Source organism: Scardinius erythrophthalmus (assembly GCF_964197995.2).
Source record: "Scardinius erythrophthalmus genome assembly, chromosome: 5".
NCBI lineage: Eukaryota > Metazoa > Chordata > Actinopteri > Cypriniformes > Leuciscidae > Scardinius > Scardinius erythrophthalmus.
In genome coordinates, this window is record NC_138225.1 from 18,861,459 (window position 1) to 18,877,694 (window position 16,236).

General features: G+C 38.7%; 2 protein-coding genes across 2 annotated transcripts in view; both read right to left on the reverse strand.

Moving 5' to 3' along the window:
• Nucleotides 1–16,236, reverse strand: part of LOC308690341 (uncharacterized protein) — a 52,264-nt gene that overhangs the window by 10,681 nt on the left and 25,347 nt on the right. The window contains exons 11-24 of the mRNA XM_081364745.1: nt 8,098–8,151; nt 7,013–7,057; nt 6,288–6,341; nt 5,504–5,557; nt 5,362–5,415; nt 5,207–5,260; nt 5,061–5,114; nt 4,910–4,954; nt 4,758–4,802; nt 4,324–4,431; nt 4,160–4,213; nt 4,025–4,078; nt 3,694–3,747; nt 3,466–3,573 (exon numbers count right to left, since the gene is read on the reverse strand). Of these exons, the coding sequence (XP_081220871.1) occupies nt 3,466–3,573; nt 3,694–3,747; nt 4,025–4,078; nt 4,160–4,213; nt 4,324–4,431; nt 4,758–4,802; nt 4,910–4,954; nt 5,061–5,114; nt 5,207–5,260; nt 5,362–5,415; nt 5,504–5,557; nt 6,288–6,341; nt 7,013–7,057; nt 8,098–8,151 (837 nt within the window). The remainder of the gene's footprint in view (nt 1–3,465; nt 3,574–3,693; nt 3,748–4,024; nt 4,079–4,159; nt 4,214–4,323; nt 4,432–4,757; nt 4,803–4,909; nt 4,955–5,060; nt 5,115–5,206; nt 5,261–5,361; nt 5,416–5,503; nt 5,558–6,287; nt 6,342–7,012; nt 7,058–8,097; nt 8,152–16,236) is intronic.
• LOC308690230 (uncharacterized protein) lies at nt 8,130–13,212 on the reverse strand. Its single transcript, XM_081364577.1, has 16 exons — nt 13,172–13,212; nt 12,429–12,536; nt 12,177–12,230; nt 12,010–12,063; nt 11,548–11,592; nt 11,402–11,455; nt 11,204–11,248; nt 10,940–10,993; nt 10,743–10,787; nt 10,588–10,641; nt 10,432–10,476; nt 10,240–10,293; nt 8,679–8,749; nt 8,541–8,594; nt 8,327–8,434; nt 8,130–8,151 (listed from the first exon to the last, which is right to left on the reverse strand). Exons 1-15 carry the CDS (start codon nt 13,172–13,174, stop codon nt 8,407–8,409), a joined length of 768 nt encoding a protein of 255 aa, XP_081220703.1. The 5' UTR covers nt 13,175–13,212; the 3' UTR covers nt 8,130–8,151; nt 8,327–8,406.

Below are 16,236 nucleotides of genomic sequence, written 5' to 3' on the forward strand. Positions count from 1 at the left end.
CTGCATTTGGGCGAGATTACTCTTTCCCAGTTGACCTGAAGACCCAACTGGCTATGGAGCACTCGAAGGGTAGGACCATGTACTGATACTTCGTATCTTCGAACGCAAGAACACAGTAAGCCTATGGAGCGGAAGGATAGAGATCTGAAGTACACGTCTTTCAAGTCTGTGTTTACAAGTGAACGGAGGCTTTCGAAAAAGGGCCCATATCAGTTGGCACAGAACCAAGATGGTCGTAACCCACCACATAATAAGGGTACAATGAAGTACGGGCTCTGAAGCCAAACTCCATACCAGCTGGAGGGAACGGCTAGCACGCATCCTTCTTCACCAGTAGGACTGCGGCGCACACACACAGGACAGGAGCTCTGCTCAACACCTAGGTGTGATGGTACTCACTAAAAAATTATTTTAGGAGCATTTCTGCTCAACACCTAGGTATGATGAATATCACTGAGCCTGGCGGAAGCCGAGCAAAATGAATCACAAGCCGGGTCTGAAGGTACCGAATTGGGCCAGGCTGGGCATCGGTTGGAAGCGTTTTAGACTTCGAGAAAACCGGACAGGGGCCAGGGAACCACAGACGTACACAAGGTGGGGCAGCGAGGTGGAGGACAGGATCCGGCTCGAGAGGCCCAAAGGCGGCCCGAAGTGGGATCTGAGTGTGCAGTGCAACACTTACCTGACTCCACTGGGTGGCAGGGGATGCGTGAGAAGGCGGATGACTGGGTCCTCGAACGCACCTAGCTGCCGGCTGGCGAACAAGAGGGGGCTGAAGGGTGTAAGGCTTTACAGGGTCACACCATCAGACTAGCCCTCTTGGGGCCCAGGAATAGAGAAATTGCTCTTTCTTTGAATATGTGGGTCTGTATATTAAAGTATATCCACTTTTTTGGGAGCCAGCGGCGGAACAGACACACACATAAAACAAAAAAAGCTTCACCAGGCCCTCCACCAGATGAAGGGAGTGGATCGGTGACCATCTCCCAGAGCAACCCTCCATCCCTGGGTGGTCCGCTCAGGACAGCGTTTGCTGTGGTGGTCCAGCGGGAGCGGAGGCGGATGCAGACGGACGCCCTCGGCGACGAGCAGGCAGTGATTTGCCTCCGACCACCGGGTGGAGGCAGCAGCAGGCCGTCGGGGCAGGATGTGCCAGATGGCCTCCGTCTGCTTCTGGGCGGCAGAGAACTGCTGGGCAAAGCTCTCTACCGTGTCACTGAACAACCCAACCTGCGAAATGGGAGAGTCCAGGAACCGAACCTTGTCCGCTTCTCTCATGTCCGCCAGGTTGAGCCAGAGATGGTGCTCCTGGACAACAAGGGTGGACATCGCCAGACTGACCGCACGAGCTTCAACCTTCATACCCCGGAGGGCAAGATCGGTAGAAGTGCGGAGCTCACCCATGAGTTCACGGTCTGGACGTGCATGGTCTGCACGGTCACGGTCCTCGTGCATGTTCATGAGCGCCTGGGCCTGATGGACCTGCAAAAGTGCCATGGCATGCAGAGAAGCAGCAGCTTGCCCACAGGCTTTGTAAGCCTTGCCCGTCAGAGCGGATGAGAACTTACAGGCCTTAGAGGGGAGACGAGTATTCCCCCTCCAAGATGCAGCGGTCGCCGGACACAGCTGCATCGCGACTGACCGCTCCACCGGAGGGATCACCTCATATCCCTTAGCCGCTTCTCTCTCAAGGGTAGTGAGGGGGGAGGAGCTACTTCAGACGGTTTCTGGCAGAGAAAGGTGCCATCCATGCCTTCGTCAAATCCTCATGCACTTAAGGAAAGAATGGAACCGGAGCGGAGGGCTGAGAACCAGACCGGTCCACTCCGATGAACCAATCATCCAACCAAGACGGCTCGGGACACGGTGGTTCGTTCCACACGAGCCCTACCACCTCTGCGGCCTTTTTCAGCATAGCTGACATCTCTGGATCCAGCTCGGGCAACGCTGGTCTCCCAGAGGGAGGCAGCGCAGTCAAGTCGTCATCTCCAGAGCCCAGCTCCCCTTCCGATGCTGCGACAGACATTCTGTCCTCTGGAGGGGCACCGAAAGAGACGGCTGGTCGGTCCACTACAGAGGGACCAGCACACTCATCTGAGGCCTCCACCAGCTGGAATTATCTATGAATCATCCACAAAAGCTGCCTCAGCGTGCTATAAGCCCAGACACGTGATGCAGCTTTCATGCCGACACACTCGCTCGTTGAAACACTCAACACACTCTTCAGACACCATCGAACGGCTCCGAAGCAAAAAGCAACTAGTGTGTGCATCCACTTCCGTATTTATACCCGCTCCGCGGGGTGGAGCGTGTGTGATGCAAATCACGCACGCAAAATTTTATTTGCTCGTGCTCGCATGCTTGAGGACAATTGGCTCCCTAGCGTGATCCCATTCAGTCGACATCGACTACGTCTGACGTTCTCGACTGAAAGGGAACTGCATTTATTTGATAAAAAAAAAATTGCAGTAAAACAGTAATACTGTGAAAAGTTATTACAATTTAAAATCACAATTTCTATTTGAATATGTTTTAAAGTGTAATTAATTAATATAATGGCAAATATATATTTCCATCGGTCTTTATTTCAGTCTTCAGTGTCACATGATCCTTTAGAAATCGTTCTAGTATGCTGATTTGGTGCTCAAAAAACATTTCTTATCATCAATGTCAGTGAACAAACTCCATCGCACACCAGCAGATGATAGGTGCGTAGAATATAAGACCAAATAAGTAGGTTGTTTCAGCAGATAAGGAACTCCTGCACACTATCATTACTTGCAATTAAATTGAATTTATTATCAACGTTTCGGTCACACGACCTTCATCAGGAATATACAAATGTTCAAATTCATCTCTTTTAAGATAAACACACTCTTAAAAGAGCTTATCATCAATGTTGAAAACAGTTGAGCTGCTTATTATATTGGTAACACTTTGTTCTGCTTTAGAGTATTAGTAGATTGTCTGTTTAATATCTGCTAACCCTTTATTTTGATGGTTCCCCAACAGACATTCTACTGACTATGAGTAACTATGCAAGTACGTCAACTTATTCTACTAAACAGAACCCTAAAACTACAGCCTGTTACAGTCTACTAATACTCTAATGTCAGTTAGTTGACATGTAGTTGCAAAGTTACTTTAGGTAGCTTATAGGTAGTATACTTATAGGTAGTAGAATGTCTAAAGTGGACTATCAAAATAAAGTGTAACCATTATTTTTTTGGAAAGTGTGATACATTTGCAAAAGAATTACAAAATTCTTTGATGAATAGAACATTCAAAAAATAGCATTTATTTGAAATACATGTCTTTACTCTCACTTTTGAATAAACGCATTGCATTCTTTTTAAAAAATATTATTAATTTCTGTTAAAAATAAATAAAATAAACAACTTTTCAATGGTAGTGTAGCTTACAAACAGGACTTGAAGCCTCAGGTAATCAATGTATGACACTGACCTCTTTGCCACGTGGTCCTGGTGCACCCTGCACCCCCTGAGAGCCCTGAGGCCCGTGTTCTCCCGGAGATCCATTTGGACCAGGCTTTCCAATGGCTCCAGGTGATCCCTTAAATCAAATACCCTAGTAAAATCATCTGACTTGAAAAAGCTTGGAGAGGGAGCTGATAGACTCCATAATAAAGTTTTGTTGGATGTAAATGAACCAGCATCAATATTTGGCACTTACACATCCCCCTTTTGGCCCTGATGAACCCTCAAAACCAACTGGACCAGGTTGTCCCTATGAAGATAGAAGTGTGTTAAAACACTAATTCATTATGAATTTTACTAAAACAAGAAGGGGTAGCTGATGTATAGCATTTCAACAAAGATCTCCAGCACTTATGCTATGTAAATGTTCTCTATATCAAAACATTCCCTATCTTTGTTAAAAACATACTGAACCAGAGATCAAGTTGCTTGCATTTTTGGAAATCTGCCCAAGAAGTTGATACAGGGAACACAAACAAGACATCTCATATCAGCAGATAATCCTGCATATATTGAAATGAACTGACCTGTGGTCCATCTAATCCAAAAGATCCAGGGTCACCAGGAGGTCCTGGTAATCCCTAAAGGAGAGCATTATAAAGTAAATGCTTAATCATATGTGTTATGTAACTTGTTTTAAGAAACTGAAATGCTTACAATACCTGCTCTCCTTTTTCTCCTACTCGACCAACCATTCCACTTGTTCCCGGTGAGCCCTGAAGAATAGCAGAATGTGATCAGAATCTCAGATACAAGCTCAGAATTGCTACATCCTTTTTTAAAACCTAGCCTAAAAATGCAATCAAAATGAGAGGTACCCACTCACTGGTAATCCAATTGGTCCTTGTTTTCCCTGTGGCCCTTGAGGCCCCTGGTTCCCTGGGGGGCCTTGCTTTCCAGTTACACCTTCAGGCCCTGGCAATCCTGAGTGCCCCTGAATTGACAAATATATACACACATTAATTAATGTACAACATTATATATAAAAACAGAAATATTGTGAAATATTGTGTAATATTACAATATTACACTATCAATTTTAATGTATTTATATATTTTAAAATGTAATTTATTCCTGTGATGGCAATGCTGAATTTTCATAAGTCCGGTCTTCACTTTCACATAATCCTTCAGAAATCATTCTAATATGCTGATTTCGGGCTTATAAAACATATATACACACTTTATTTACTGTTTTTTTTTTTTTTCTGTCTGCTTCTGAAAAAACTAAATGTATGCTTCAAACTGAGGGCTACATACAGGCACTCCTTGCAAACCAGCAGGTCCTGTTTCTCCTTGGCGGCCCTAAAAAAAATGTTGTAAACATTAAGGATAACCTCTCTGAATATAAAAAGCAGTGCTATTAAAGTTTCAAAATACATCTAGACTCTGTGATGGGGAAGTCACTTTACCAGTGGTCCACGTGGGCCCCTCTCACCAGGCAGGCCTGGTAAACCCTTAGAAGGTTAACATTGTAACAATTGTTTTAGAGAAGAAGAGAAGAAGTGACCAAGATGTCATAACATTAATGATATTTATCAGTTGACATAAAATTTTACTTACAGATGGCCCTCTCTGCCCTGGTGGACCAAGTGGTCCCCTGATGCCAGGTTCACCCTGCAGTTGCACATTCACACAATACATGATACAACATCCAGAATGATCAGAGAAATATTCATTGTAAAATATTTACAGCAGAGAGTTCTAACCCTCTCTCCTATGTGACCTGGCCGCCCATGAAGGCCGATGGCTCCCGGATAACCCTGAGAGCAAGAAGAGCATATCATCAAATCCATGCTACAACTAACAGATCATGATTTTTTATGTCAGTCCAGACTGGTTTATGCGGGATAGTGCCACTTACATACATGCCTACAGGCCCCTGAGCACCTGCAATGCCAGGTTTTCCAGTGAAGCCCTGATAACAAGCACACACAGTAATGATACATGTGTATTATTTACATAATTAATGTTCTGACAGCAATATAAAGCACTGTGAGGCTTACCTTCTCCCCGGGTGGGCCTTGGATGCCATCTTGGCCTGGTCGTCCAGGTGGACCCTAATGAGAGGAGAAACCTTGAGCTACTGCAGTAATGAAAAGCATAACTTGTGTTTTCAGCAGTGATTTGTTTAAGAATAAAAATAGTTCTGAATTTCAAATTCTGTGATGGTAAGGAATATGAAACATGAACAATATTTTACATTCCATTTTAAGAGTTTGTCTACTATGGAAGCTTGTTTCCTCAACAGAATAAAACATTTGAAAAGATAATTGCAACTTTTTTTATCTCACAATTGTGAGTTTTATTTCTAAGAATTATGAGATATAAAGTTAGAATTGCATGATATAAAGTCTCAATTGCACGTTATAAAGTCAGTATTACGAGATATAAACTCACAATTGCGAGAAATAAACTCGCAATCCGGACTTTTTCTCGCAATTACAAGTGTATATCTCGCAAACAATTCTGACTTTATAACACGCAATTGCGACTTTATATCATACAATTATGAATTTATAATCTCCCAATTGCTTGTTATAAAGTCAGAATTGAGAGATATAAACATGCAATTCTGAGAAAAAAAGAGATTGGCGAGTTTATTTCTCACAATTCTGACTTTATAACACGCAATTGTGAAAAAAAAAAAAAAAAAAAGAGTCAGAATTCTGAGATAAAAAGTTGCAATTACCTTTTTTATTTTTTATTCTGTGGCGGAAACAAATTTCCATAGTCTACTTGCAATAATCTTTTTAAAATTTGATCAGTTTGTCCTGTTGTTATGCTTACCTGTGAGCCTGGAGGGCCTTGTTTTCCTGGCTCTCCAATCATGCCCCTCAGGCCCTTCAGATGACAAAGATTACAGAAAATATCATGTATGACATAAAATAAAATAAAATCGTGAAACAGTCCACACTGAATATCATTTGATGTAAAAATTAATATTTAGGATTCTGCACTATTTCTAGGTTACTAATCAAATTTGTGACATTGACCCTGTTGACTCTTTTCAGATTAAAATGTTCTTTCTTCCACTGAAGCACAAGTTGATCTTTGAATCATTCTAAAATCATGCAGGATCACATGATCATCACATTTTACACAAACTTGTAGAGTTCATGCAGCTTAAGAGAGATTAAATTAATGCTGAAATTCACGCTACTTATTCAATTAAACTTTTCACTTAAATTGTTATGCAGAGTATATAATTTGTAATAATATATAACATTTAAGTCTGATGTATACCAGTTTAACACTATATCTGACTACAAACTCTGTTTCCAACTCCTGCTGTCGTGCTGAAACAAAGATCAACCCAACAGACTTGTTAACAACCTTTTGAAGTTTAATAGTCTATGATCTTCTAACCTTTTTCAGGCCAGTCTGACCTTGACATGCCTGTATCAACCATCTGCTATTATTATTAACCAGGTTTTACAAGCTTTTATTATAGCAGCAGTTTTCTATATTGTCTAAAATTCATAGAATATTTTAGTTGATGATAAGAAACATACATCAGGTCCTTTATCACCTGGGTCTCCAACAGAACCAGAAACACCCTGCAAGGCACATAAAGAAAATCAGCACAAAACAAAAAAACATTTATAACTCAAAAATGTGATGTCTTACTTTGCAGTAATGGTAAAGCACTATAACTGATATATATATATATATATATATATATATAAAAAACTTGATATTAAATGTATGAAATGGGAACCTGTGTACCAGGCTTTCCTTCTGGCCCCTCAGCTCCAACTTGACCTTGTAAACCCTGCAAAAATAGCAAAAGTATATACAGTATGATATATATGAAAAGTATAAATCTTGACTGCTTTTACTCATTCAACTCTCTTACCACTATTCCAGGTATACCAGGGGGACCATGTTGGCCAGCTCGACCCTGAAAATAATAAAATAGGTGAATGTGATACAGAACAATGACTTCAAATTTAGCTTATTCATAATACACGGTGTTTAATATCTAACTTAACCATAAAATAAAACATATGAATAAATCAGAGACCAAAACTGTACATTTATTTAATAAAAGTTTAATAAAAGTTTATTATATATATATATAATTCACTACATATATTTATATAAGCTTTTATTAATTTATTAAATAAATGTATATACAATTTTATTAAATAAATGTATGTATATGACATAATATGGATATCACCAATCATATTTCTCAAATTATTTTGAATTTTTCCATTATCAACTTTTTTTCTTAGATAATATACAGTATATATTTTTTTTTTACATTTTATTTATTAAAATAAAATAAAAAAAAAATTCAATTTGATGCATCTTTATATGAAACAAATAGTAAATTTACTCTGGATCCTATGGGTCCTGTTCTTCCAATACCACCAGGTTCACCCCTACTGCCCTATGTTTAAAAAAGAAAGAAGAAAAGTTATTGAATTAGATGCATGTTTTAATAGGACACAATGAAAGGACCTTTGGGCAAGATTGTTTTTTAAGAGTAGCTCTCATTTTGAAAGACCACAGTTGGGTTGATGTAAAAGGGTGAGCTATAAGAATGTTTTTGGTGCGATATCTCCACCTGAAAGTCATAAACCACTCTGACCTTTTGACCCTCTTTTCCAAGCATTCCCTGAGGACCCACTTCACCATCTATACCCTTTAGGGGAAAAGTGTGAGAGAAAAACAATGTAATTTGCCATGAAATCTTCTTTTGAACCTCAATTGTCAAATATTATGCCTGTAATGCTTTAGTTCTGCCTATGAGTCTATCTGCTTGTTTCACCATTGCATGAAGTAAGGCATGTTATAGGGAATTCTCTCTGCCATTGTACCTGGATACCTGGAGCACCTGGCTGACCTCTGACACCAGGTAAGCCAAGAAGGCCTGATTGGCCCCTCACTCCCTGAGGACCTATGATCCCTGCTGCTCCTTGTGGTCCCTAAAGACATACAGTACAATCATAAATTGAACATTTTATGAATCCTTCAAGTATGCATTTAAATCTTCATAACTTCTGAATGTATTGTGTTGCTGCCAGAGATTACTTTTTTCCCCTTGGGTCCTCCGTCACCCTTCTCTCCATACAGGCCCTGATAGCCCTGAATCAGAGGCACTAATTAGTGAGGTAATACATGATAAATAACATATTTTACAAAATTGACTCTAATGTCAAAGAAACATACAGTGAGATTTGAATCAGATATCTTACTGTGACACCTGGAAAGCCTTTTGGACCTGGATGTCCAGTCATACCCTAAAAAAAAAGAAAATTAATTAAAAAAATGAGGAACATGACAAATGAATAAAAATGAATGAATAGATAGATAGTAATCATTGACTCCTAACTGAAAGATTTTTTTGCATTCTAGGCTATTTTTTCTGAAATATAATCAGACAAAAAACAATAGAAAGAGCCTATTTATATTATGTATTCCCAAAAAATGGTTTCAGTTTTTCTTTTTCAAGGCATCTGCATAGAAAACATGTTTCTAGCCTGCCAGAGCACAACAGCAGCTAGGATTGCAATATGGCTGTGTGAAATTTAATTCTATTATGCCCCTTTTTACAAGTTGCAATATAAGTCTCGTGTCCCCAGAATGTGTCTGTGATGTTTCAGCCAAAAATTCCCCATAGATCATTTATTATAGCATGTCTAGTTTGCTCTTATTGAGTGTGAGCAAAAATACGCTGTTTCCGTGTGTGTACCTTTAAATGCAAATGAGCTGCTGCTCCCCGCCCCCTTTCTAGAAGAGGGTGGAGCCTTTACAGTTCCTGCTTCAGATAATCCAGCAACAACAGACAACAACACAGCTGGAGACCCTCACGCAGCCAAAATGTTCGGCCTTATATGTTCAAACCGGAGTCGGACACAGATGGAGAGACTCAGGAAGAAGTTACAAATTTTAGAATGCAACAGGATGTTTCTGAATGGTTAGTTGAGTAATTTATGTAGTTGATGTGGAGTTAACTTTATTCAACTTATTGATTAGCATGTTCCATTATCATCATCTATAAATTGTTGTACAGGTGCTCATGTAGGATGTCGGTATCGACCCATCTTTCAGAATCAACTTTTGTGCAAATCCAGCATTGAACTGACCCTCATTTGTGATGCAGTCTGGTGGTAAAATGATTTGCACAGACAAATAAGACTTTACCTAATTTCTTCAGCACATTCCTTCATAAATAAAATAAATCTACGGTGTCCTTAGTGGCTCAGATGCGGGGAATCTATGGAGACGCTTATGTTCATTGGTACATCCAAAAACAGAACATTTGTTATGTTTATGTGGCGCAGACATTATATCGATAGGTGCCACAGCGAGGATATAAACATGGCGGAATATGTGCGGCTCACTCGGGGCAGGATCTATGCTAATAGGACAGAACATCACTATTCACGGGAGGGATTTGTGGGAGGATTTTTACCATTATAGGCTGGTTGTTTACACACACTGTGGAGACAAGTCAGTTTTCAAACACCATATAAAAGTTAATTTTGCATAATAGACCCCTTTTAAAGACAAAGTGACTTGAATCAATGTACATCTCTAGCATGTGTTATAATGTATACAATACATATACAGTGCATAAAATGTGTTATGTTGGTTGCTGAATGAGTTATAATGTATACAATACATATAAAGTGCATAAAATGTGTTATATTGGTGGCTGAAGGTCTGCCGTATGAGTTTATAAATGTTCTCCTATAGATTACATTCAGTATATGAGAAACGGACTCACCATGGGCCCTTCAATGCCTTGTAGCCCTCTGATACCCACTGGACCAACTGGTCCCTGTCCACAAACAAAAACCATCTCTAGAGCATCCATTTCATAAACACAACATGTCACTGTACATGAAAGATTATGTTAATGACAGATAATGAGTTCCCATTTTGTACATGCCCACATGTACATGGTTTCATAACTTACTTGGTCACCTTTGAGACCCTGTGGACCACCCTGACCTAGAAGTCCCTGTGAAAAAATAAGCAAACACCCATGAACAATGTTTAATGTCACAAAAGACCCCTATTTGTATGTTTTTTCTACTTTAATAGCATTGCTAGTCTACATGGTGAAATTGACCTGTGACCCTGGATGACCAGGTGGGCCTCTATTTCCCTCGATCCCTCTAGGCCCCTAAGAGGAAAGGTCAAAACAGATTTTATATCATTTCAGCCTCTGATCTTTCTGTAAGAACAGGCTTCAAGAAGCCATGACACAATAAAATGTCAGTATACCTGAGGGCCCTTCCGCCCCACAGGGCCAGCAGGTCCAACGTCCCCCTGTAACAGCAAAAGTGTTTTGGTTAATCAACAGCTTCCAATCAGATTTCAATATCTGTAGGTGACATAGTCAGATAATATTGCCATACTTTAATGGTTTGTACAAGATTTCACTACAAATTCAGCAAGCAAGTCTCATCTCAATCACTTACTTCTGAGCCATTGACACCTTGAGCGCCAACGAATCCTGTAGCACCTGGTGCTCCCTGGCAAGACACATAAATGCATAACTGAGCATTCTTAAGTAGTATCCATAAATAGCTGAATAAGGGGGATTCCTCTGTTAAAGCACTTTTGACTATTTGAAATCTTGAAAAATGTCATTTCTTTGAATCATGTTTCATTTGGGAGCAGTTATTCTTTCTTATTAAAGTTGAACAGATTACTTATGTCTAAACAGATTATTTGTGACTCACCACTGTCCCTGGAGGACCACGTTTTCCATCATTTCCTGGATCACCCTAAGAAAATAAAATGGTTTATACTGTCAATATCAATATAAAAATAAATTGTGAGTTATTATTGTTATTATTATTCAATATTCATTTTAATAAATTATTTATTGAAGCATGATGACATGTTGATTATTACAAAAGATAATTCAATTAACTCACCTTTGGACCGGGTGGTCCAGGGATCCCCTCAACACCTTGTAAACCAACAGATCCCTAAACAAACAAAAAAACAACAACAAAAAAATTAGCAGTACAAGAATAATGTATGTGTGTGGGGTGGTGGTGGGGGTGTATAATTTACTTACTGGAGGACCAGAAAATCCAATAAACCCAATTTCTCCTTTTGAGCCCTTTAAAAATAATAATAATACAAAATCAACACCCAAAAATGAAAATAACAAAAGCGTAACCACTCACATTTGTCAATAACAAGACATGTCTTTTAGTGGTAGGTGTAGTATTTTATGAGTAGCGTTTGGTTAGCCTACAAATAATCAGACCGAACGTTGCATACAGTGCTTTATTACTGGGCCACCTATACCAGCCCTTGCTCCCAACAAAAGTGCCCATATCCCTCCGCCTGATATCTATACAAACGTAATGACGTAAACAGTACGTGCAAGTTTACTGATATGGTCTGAATGTTACAGTAGTTTCCCGTCCTGATCCACTAGGGGGCAGAATGTGTGTTGAATTTGGACACACACACACACAGAAATACACAAATTAAAAATATTATAAATACTTCAGGCGCAGGCTTTTCTTACCTTTTGGCCAGCCTGTCCTTTGTCTCCTCTGGGGCCAGGAGCACCAGGAAAACCCTACTCATGAAGGGAGGAAAACTGCTTTATGTACAAAAGTATATTTAAAAATATCTGTATGAGACAGTTACAGGGGAGTGTATTTCAGAATATTATGCATTCTAATGTTGTACCTCATCTCCTTTGTCACCAGGGGGCGCTGTGTCACCTTTGTAACCACGAGGACCCTTGAACCACAACCAGAAATATACTGTATATGGTTTTCCACAATTTAAGGTCATATGTTACACAGCCACAATTTATAGCTTTACAGAATCTATCCAAAAGCACTAACATACCCACACTTGTGTCCCAACTTGAACTTTTACTACTACTACAACTACTACAAAAGCTATACTATTGACATCCCATGCACTCAGTCTCACCTGTAGGCCAGGAACCCCTGGAGATCCAGCCACCCCATCCGGCCCGTTCTTTCCATCTTTTCCTTGAGTCCCTGCTCGGCCTCGAACACCCTTTGGTCCCATGTAACCCTGTTAGAAAGTGCTTGCTTGTAACTCAACTCTGTAGACGCTTTGCATAAATCTACACTAACGTTCAATAGGTTCCTTTTTTTTTTTTTTAAGAAATTACATTACTATTCATCAAAGAAGACTTTAAAATTGTTACAAACAAATTATATTTCAAATAAATGCTGTTCTTTTGAACTTTCTATTCATAAAATAATTTGGAAATTTTTTTTTATTATGGTTTCTACAAAAATATTAAGCAGCACAACTGTTTTTAACATCGTTAATAAGAAGAAATTACGTTTCTTGAGCACCAGATCAGCATATTCGAATGAGTTCTGAAGGATCATGTGACACTGAAGACTGCTGAAAATTCAGCTTTGCCATCACAGGATTAATTACATTTTTTAAAATATTAAAATATAATAAAAACTGTCATCTTAAATTGCAATAACATTTCACAATATTACTTTTTTTTACTGTATTTTTGCCTTAGTGAGCCTAAGAGATTGCTTTCAAAAACTTTTGAACAGTAGTGTGCCTCAGTAACATTTAACTGCTGTCGAAGATACCATAGAACTCTCATTGCTATTCTGAACATATACATTCACACATACACGCACACAAGCAAAGATATTGTACTAGTTAGGAATAATTACCATATCGCCTCTACGTCCTGGTGGTCCTATCTGGCCTGGGTCTCCGGGTAATCCCTTCAGAAATACAACAATTAACCACAGAACTCTATATTCCAACATGTAATATTCTTACCATAAACAATACTAGTCAAAGATGCACAGTGACCCTCAATATTGTAATATCCTTTCATACTCTGCAACACAGCCAAGTAATGTGTACTGTAACAGTTCAGTCTTCATTAAAGGGTTAGTTCACCCAAAAATGAAAATGATGTCATTAATGACTCACCTTCATGTTGTTCCAAGCCCGTAAGACCTCCGTTCATCTTCGGAACAGTTTAAGATATTGTAGATTTAGTCCGAGAGCTTTCTGTTCCTCCATTGAAAGTCAATGGACGGCATACTGTCCATGTCCAGAAAGGCAATACAGACATCATCAAAGTAGTCCATGTGACATCAGTGGCTCAATCTTAAGTTTATCAAGCGGCGAGAATACTTTTTGTGCGCAAAAAGTAAACAAAAATAACGACTTTATTCCACTATTCATTTCCTTCTCTCTGGGCCTCGAGTGAGTTCACGTAGTGTTTTTGCGCAGAACGTCTGTGTTGTACGTCACACGCATCACACATGACCAGCGTCGGCCAATAGTGAGCCTACGTGTGACGTACAACACAGACGCGCTGCGCAAAAACACTACGTGAACTCACTCGAGGCCCAGAGAGAAGGAAATGAATAGTGGAATAAAGTCGTTATTTTTGTTTACTTTTTGCGCACAAAAAGTATTCTCGCCGCTTGATAAACTTAAGATTGAGCCACTGATGTCACATGGACTACTTTGATGATGTCTGTATTGCCTTTCTGGACATGGACAGTATGCCGTCCATTGACTTTCAATGGAGGAACAGAAAGCTCTCGGACTAAATCTAAAATATCTTAAACTGTGTTCCGAAGATGAACGGAGGTCTTACGGGCTTGGAACGACATGAGGGTGAGTCATTCATGACATCATTTTCATTTTTGGGTGAACTAACCCTTTAACTGTGTTCTGTGTGTTTGATTATGTTTACTCACAGGTAAACCAGGTCTCCCTGTCTCACCCATTGGTCCAGGGTGTCCCCTCTCTCTCTGCGGGACATCCGAAGGAAACAGTTTAGTAAGAGAGACCATGTGCCTATTATATAATTATGTTTTACTAATTGATTCCAATTTAAAATACTTACAGGCCATCCAGCTGCTAGCAACTGATAATAAGATGTTCGCTAAAAAAAAAAACAGATGAATGATTGTCACATACTTTATCAGAGCTTCGGGTGACAGGCAGTTTGAACAGTCAAATAATATATACACTACCAGTCAAAAGTTTTGGATCGGTAAGATTTTTTATGTTTTTAAAAGAAGTCTCTTCTGCTTACCATGGCTGCATTTATTTGATTAAAAATATATATAAAAAAAAAGAAAAAACAGTAATATTGTGAAATATTATTACAATTTTAAAAAGCTGTTTTCTATGTGAATATAGAGTAAAGTGTAATTTATTCCTGTGATGGCAACGCTGAATTTTCAGCATTATTACTCCAGTCTTCAGTGTCACATGATTCGTCAGAAATCATTCTAATATGATGATTTGATGCTCAAGAAACATTTATTATTATTGTCAATGTTGAAAACAGTTATTTATATTTTTATAACTAAAAGTTAGAAACTTATAAGTTCCTAAAAGTTCTTTTGAACTTTCTATTCATCAAAGATTTGTACACAAAAAGTTGTACACAACTATTTTCAACATTTATAATAATAATAATGAATGTTTTTTGAGCATCAAACCCGCGTATTAGAATGATTTCTGAAATGCTTTTCGGATCATGTGACACTGAAGACTGGAGTAATGATGCAGAAAATTCAGGTTGAGGATCACAGGAATAAATTTCATTTTAAAATATATTAAAATAGAAAACAGCTATTTTAAATTGTCATAATATTTAACAATATTACTGTTTTTTTTTGTATTTTTAATCAAATAAATGCAGCCATGGTAAGCAGAAGAGACTTCTTTTAAAAACATTACAAATCTTACCAATCAAAAACTTTTGACTGGTAGTATATAATATATATGTGACCCTGGACCACAAAACATTCAAACATTATGTTGTTATTGTTAAATAGTAAAGTAAAAGTAAAACTATAAAATTGTAAATAAAGATTAAACAAAATAAAAACTGAAATAAAGATAAATTAAAGCTAATAAAATTATAAAGGCGTATAAAAAAAATACTAAAATTAAAATGAACACTGAAATTCCAAATATAATTTATTTTATTTTATTTGTATCTATTTGACTGTTTAAGCTGTCCCAATTCACTCATTTTGGCATTCACTATGTAGTAAATATTAAATGAGCAAACAGTTTTGGACCCAGCCTCTGCACGAATGCATAAATACAATTCAGACTGCATTCGCGAGGTGATGAGGAACACTGTACCTGACTAGTATTAAGAGGGAGAAAACTCTTCTAAACAACAAATCTTCAATCTGAGCTCATAACACTTAATGCCTGTATGTTTCAATTCATCTCAATAAGAAAACAAACCAGGGAGTGTTGAAAGGCATCTCTCCTGTTCAAATAGAGGAGAAGAACTGAAGGACAGTGTACGCTGTCTCTACAGTGTGGGCTGGAAAAGCAAAGGCCTCGAACCCACATAGACACACGGTCTCTGTCACACTGTTATTAAATCACCCTGGCCGCCTTTATACAACATTTGTCTTGGCACATGCTCAATTGGCACCGGGGCAGGGGTTCGGCTCACTCCTGGTCCAGAGAAGGTGAGTTTAAGAGAAGCTGGGGAATCGGACCTCCCAGTGCACTTGCCTAGATGACCATCAAAAACCTTAGTGTACACTGAACATTTAGACATTGTAATAAATGTAATGATCTAAACTAACTAACTAAATAATCTGTTTTGGCCTTTTTCTAAAGAATTTTTATCACTGATCATGGTGACAAAAATCTGAGGAAAAAAGCCAATAAAATATTTAAACATTATTTATTAAACCATGACAATGTAGTGAAGATTTATATGGAAAATTGG

What these genes read in the sequence shown, in the direction of transcription:
- LOC308690230 (XM_081364577.1), bottom strand. An exon ending in CTGGTGACAAAGGAGATGAG is followed by an intron (nt 12,064 to 12,176) that starts GTACAACATTAG and finishes CTTCATGAGTAG; the next exon opens with GGTTTTCCTGGTGCTCCTGG. An exon ending in AAGGTGTCAATGGCTCAGAA is followed by an intron (nt 10,788 to 10,939) that starts GTAAGTGATTGA and finishes TTGCTGTTACAG; the next exon opens with GGGGACGTTGGACCTGCTGG.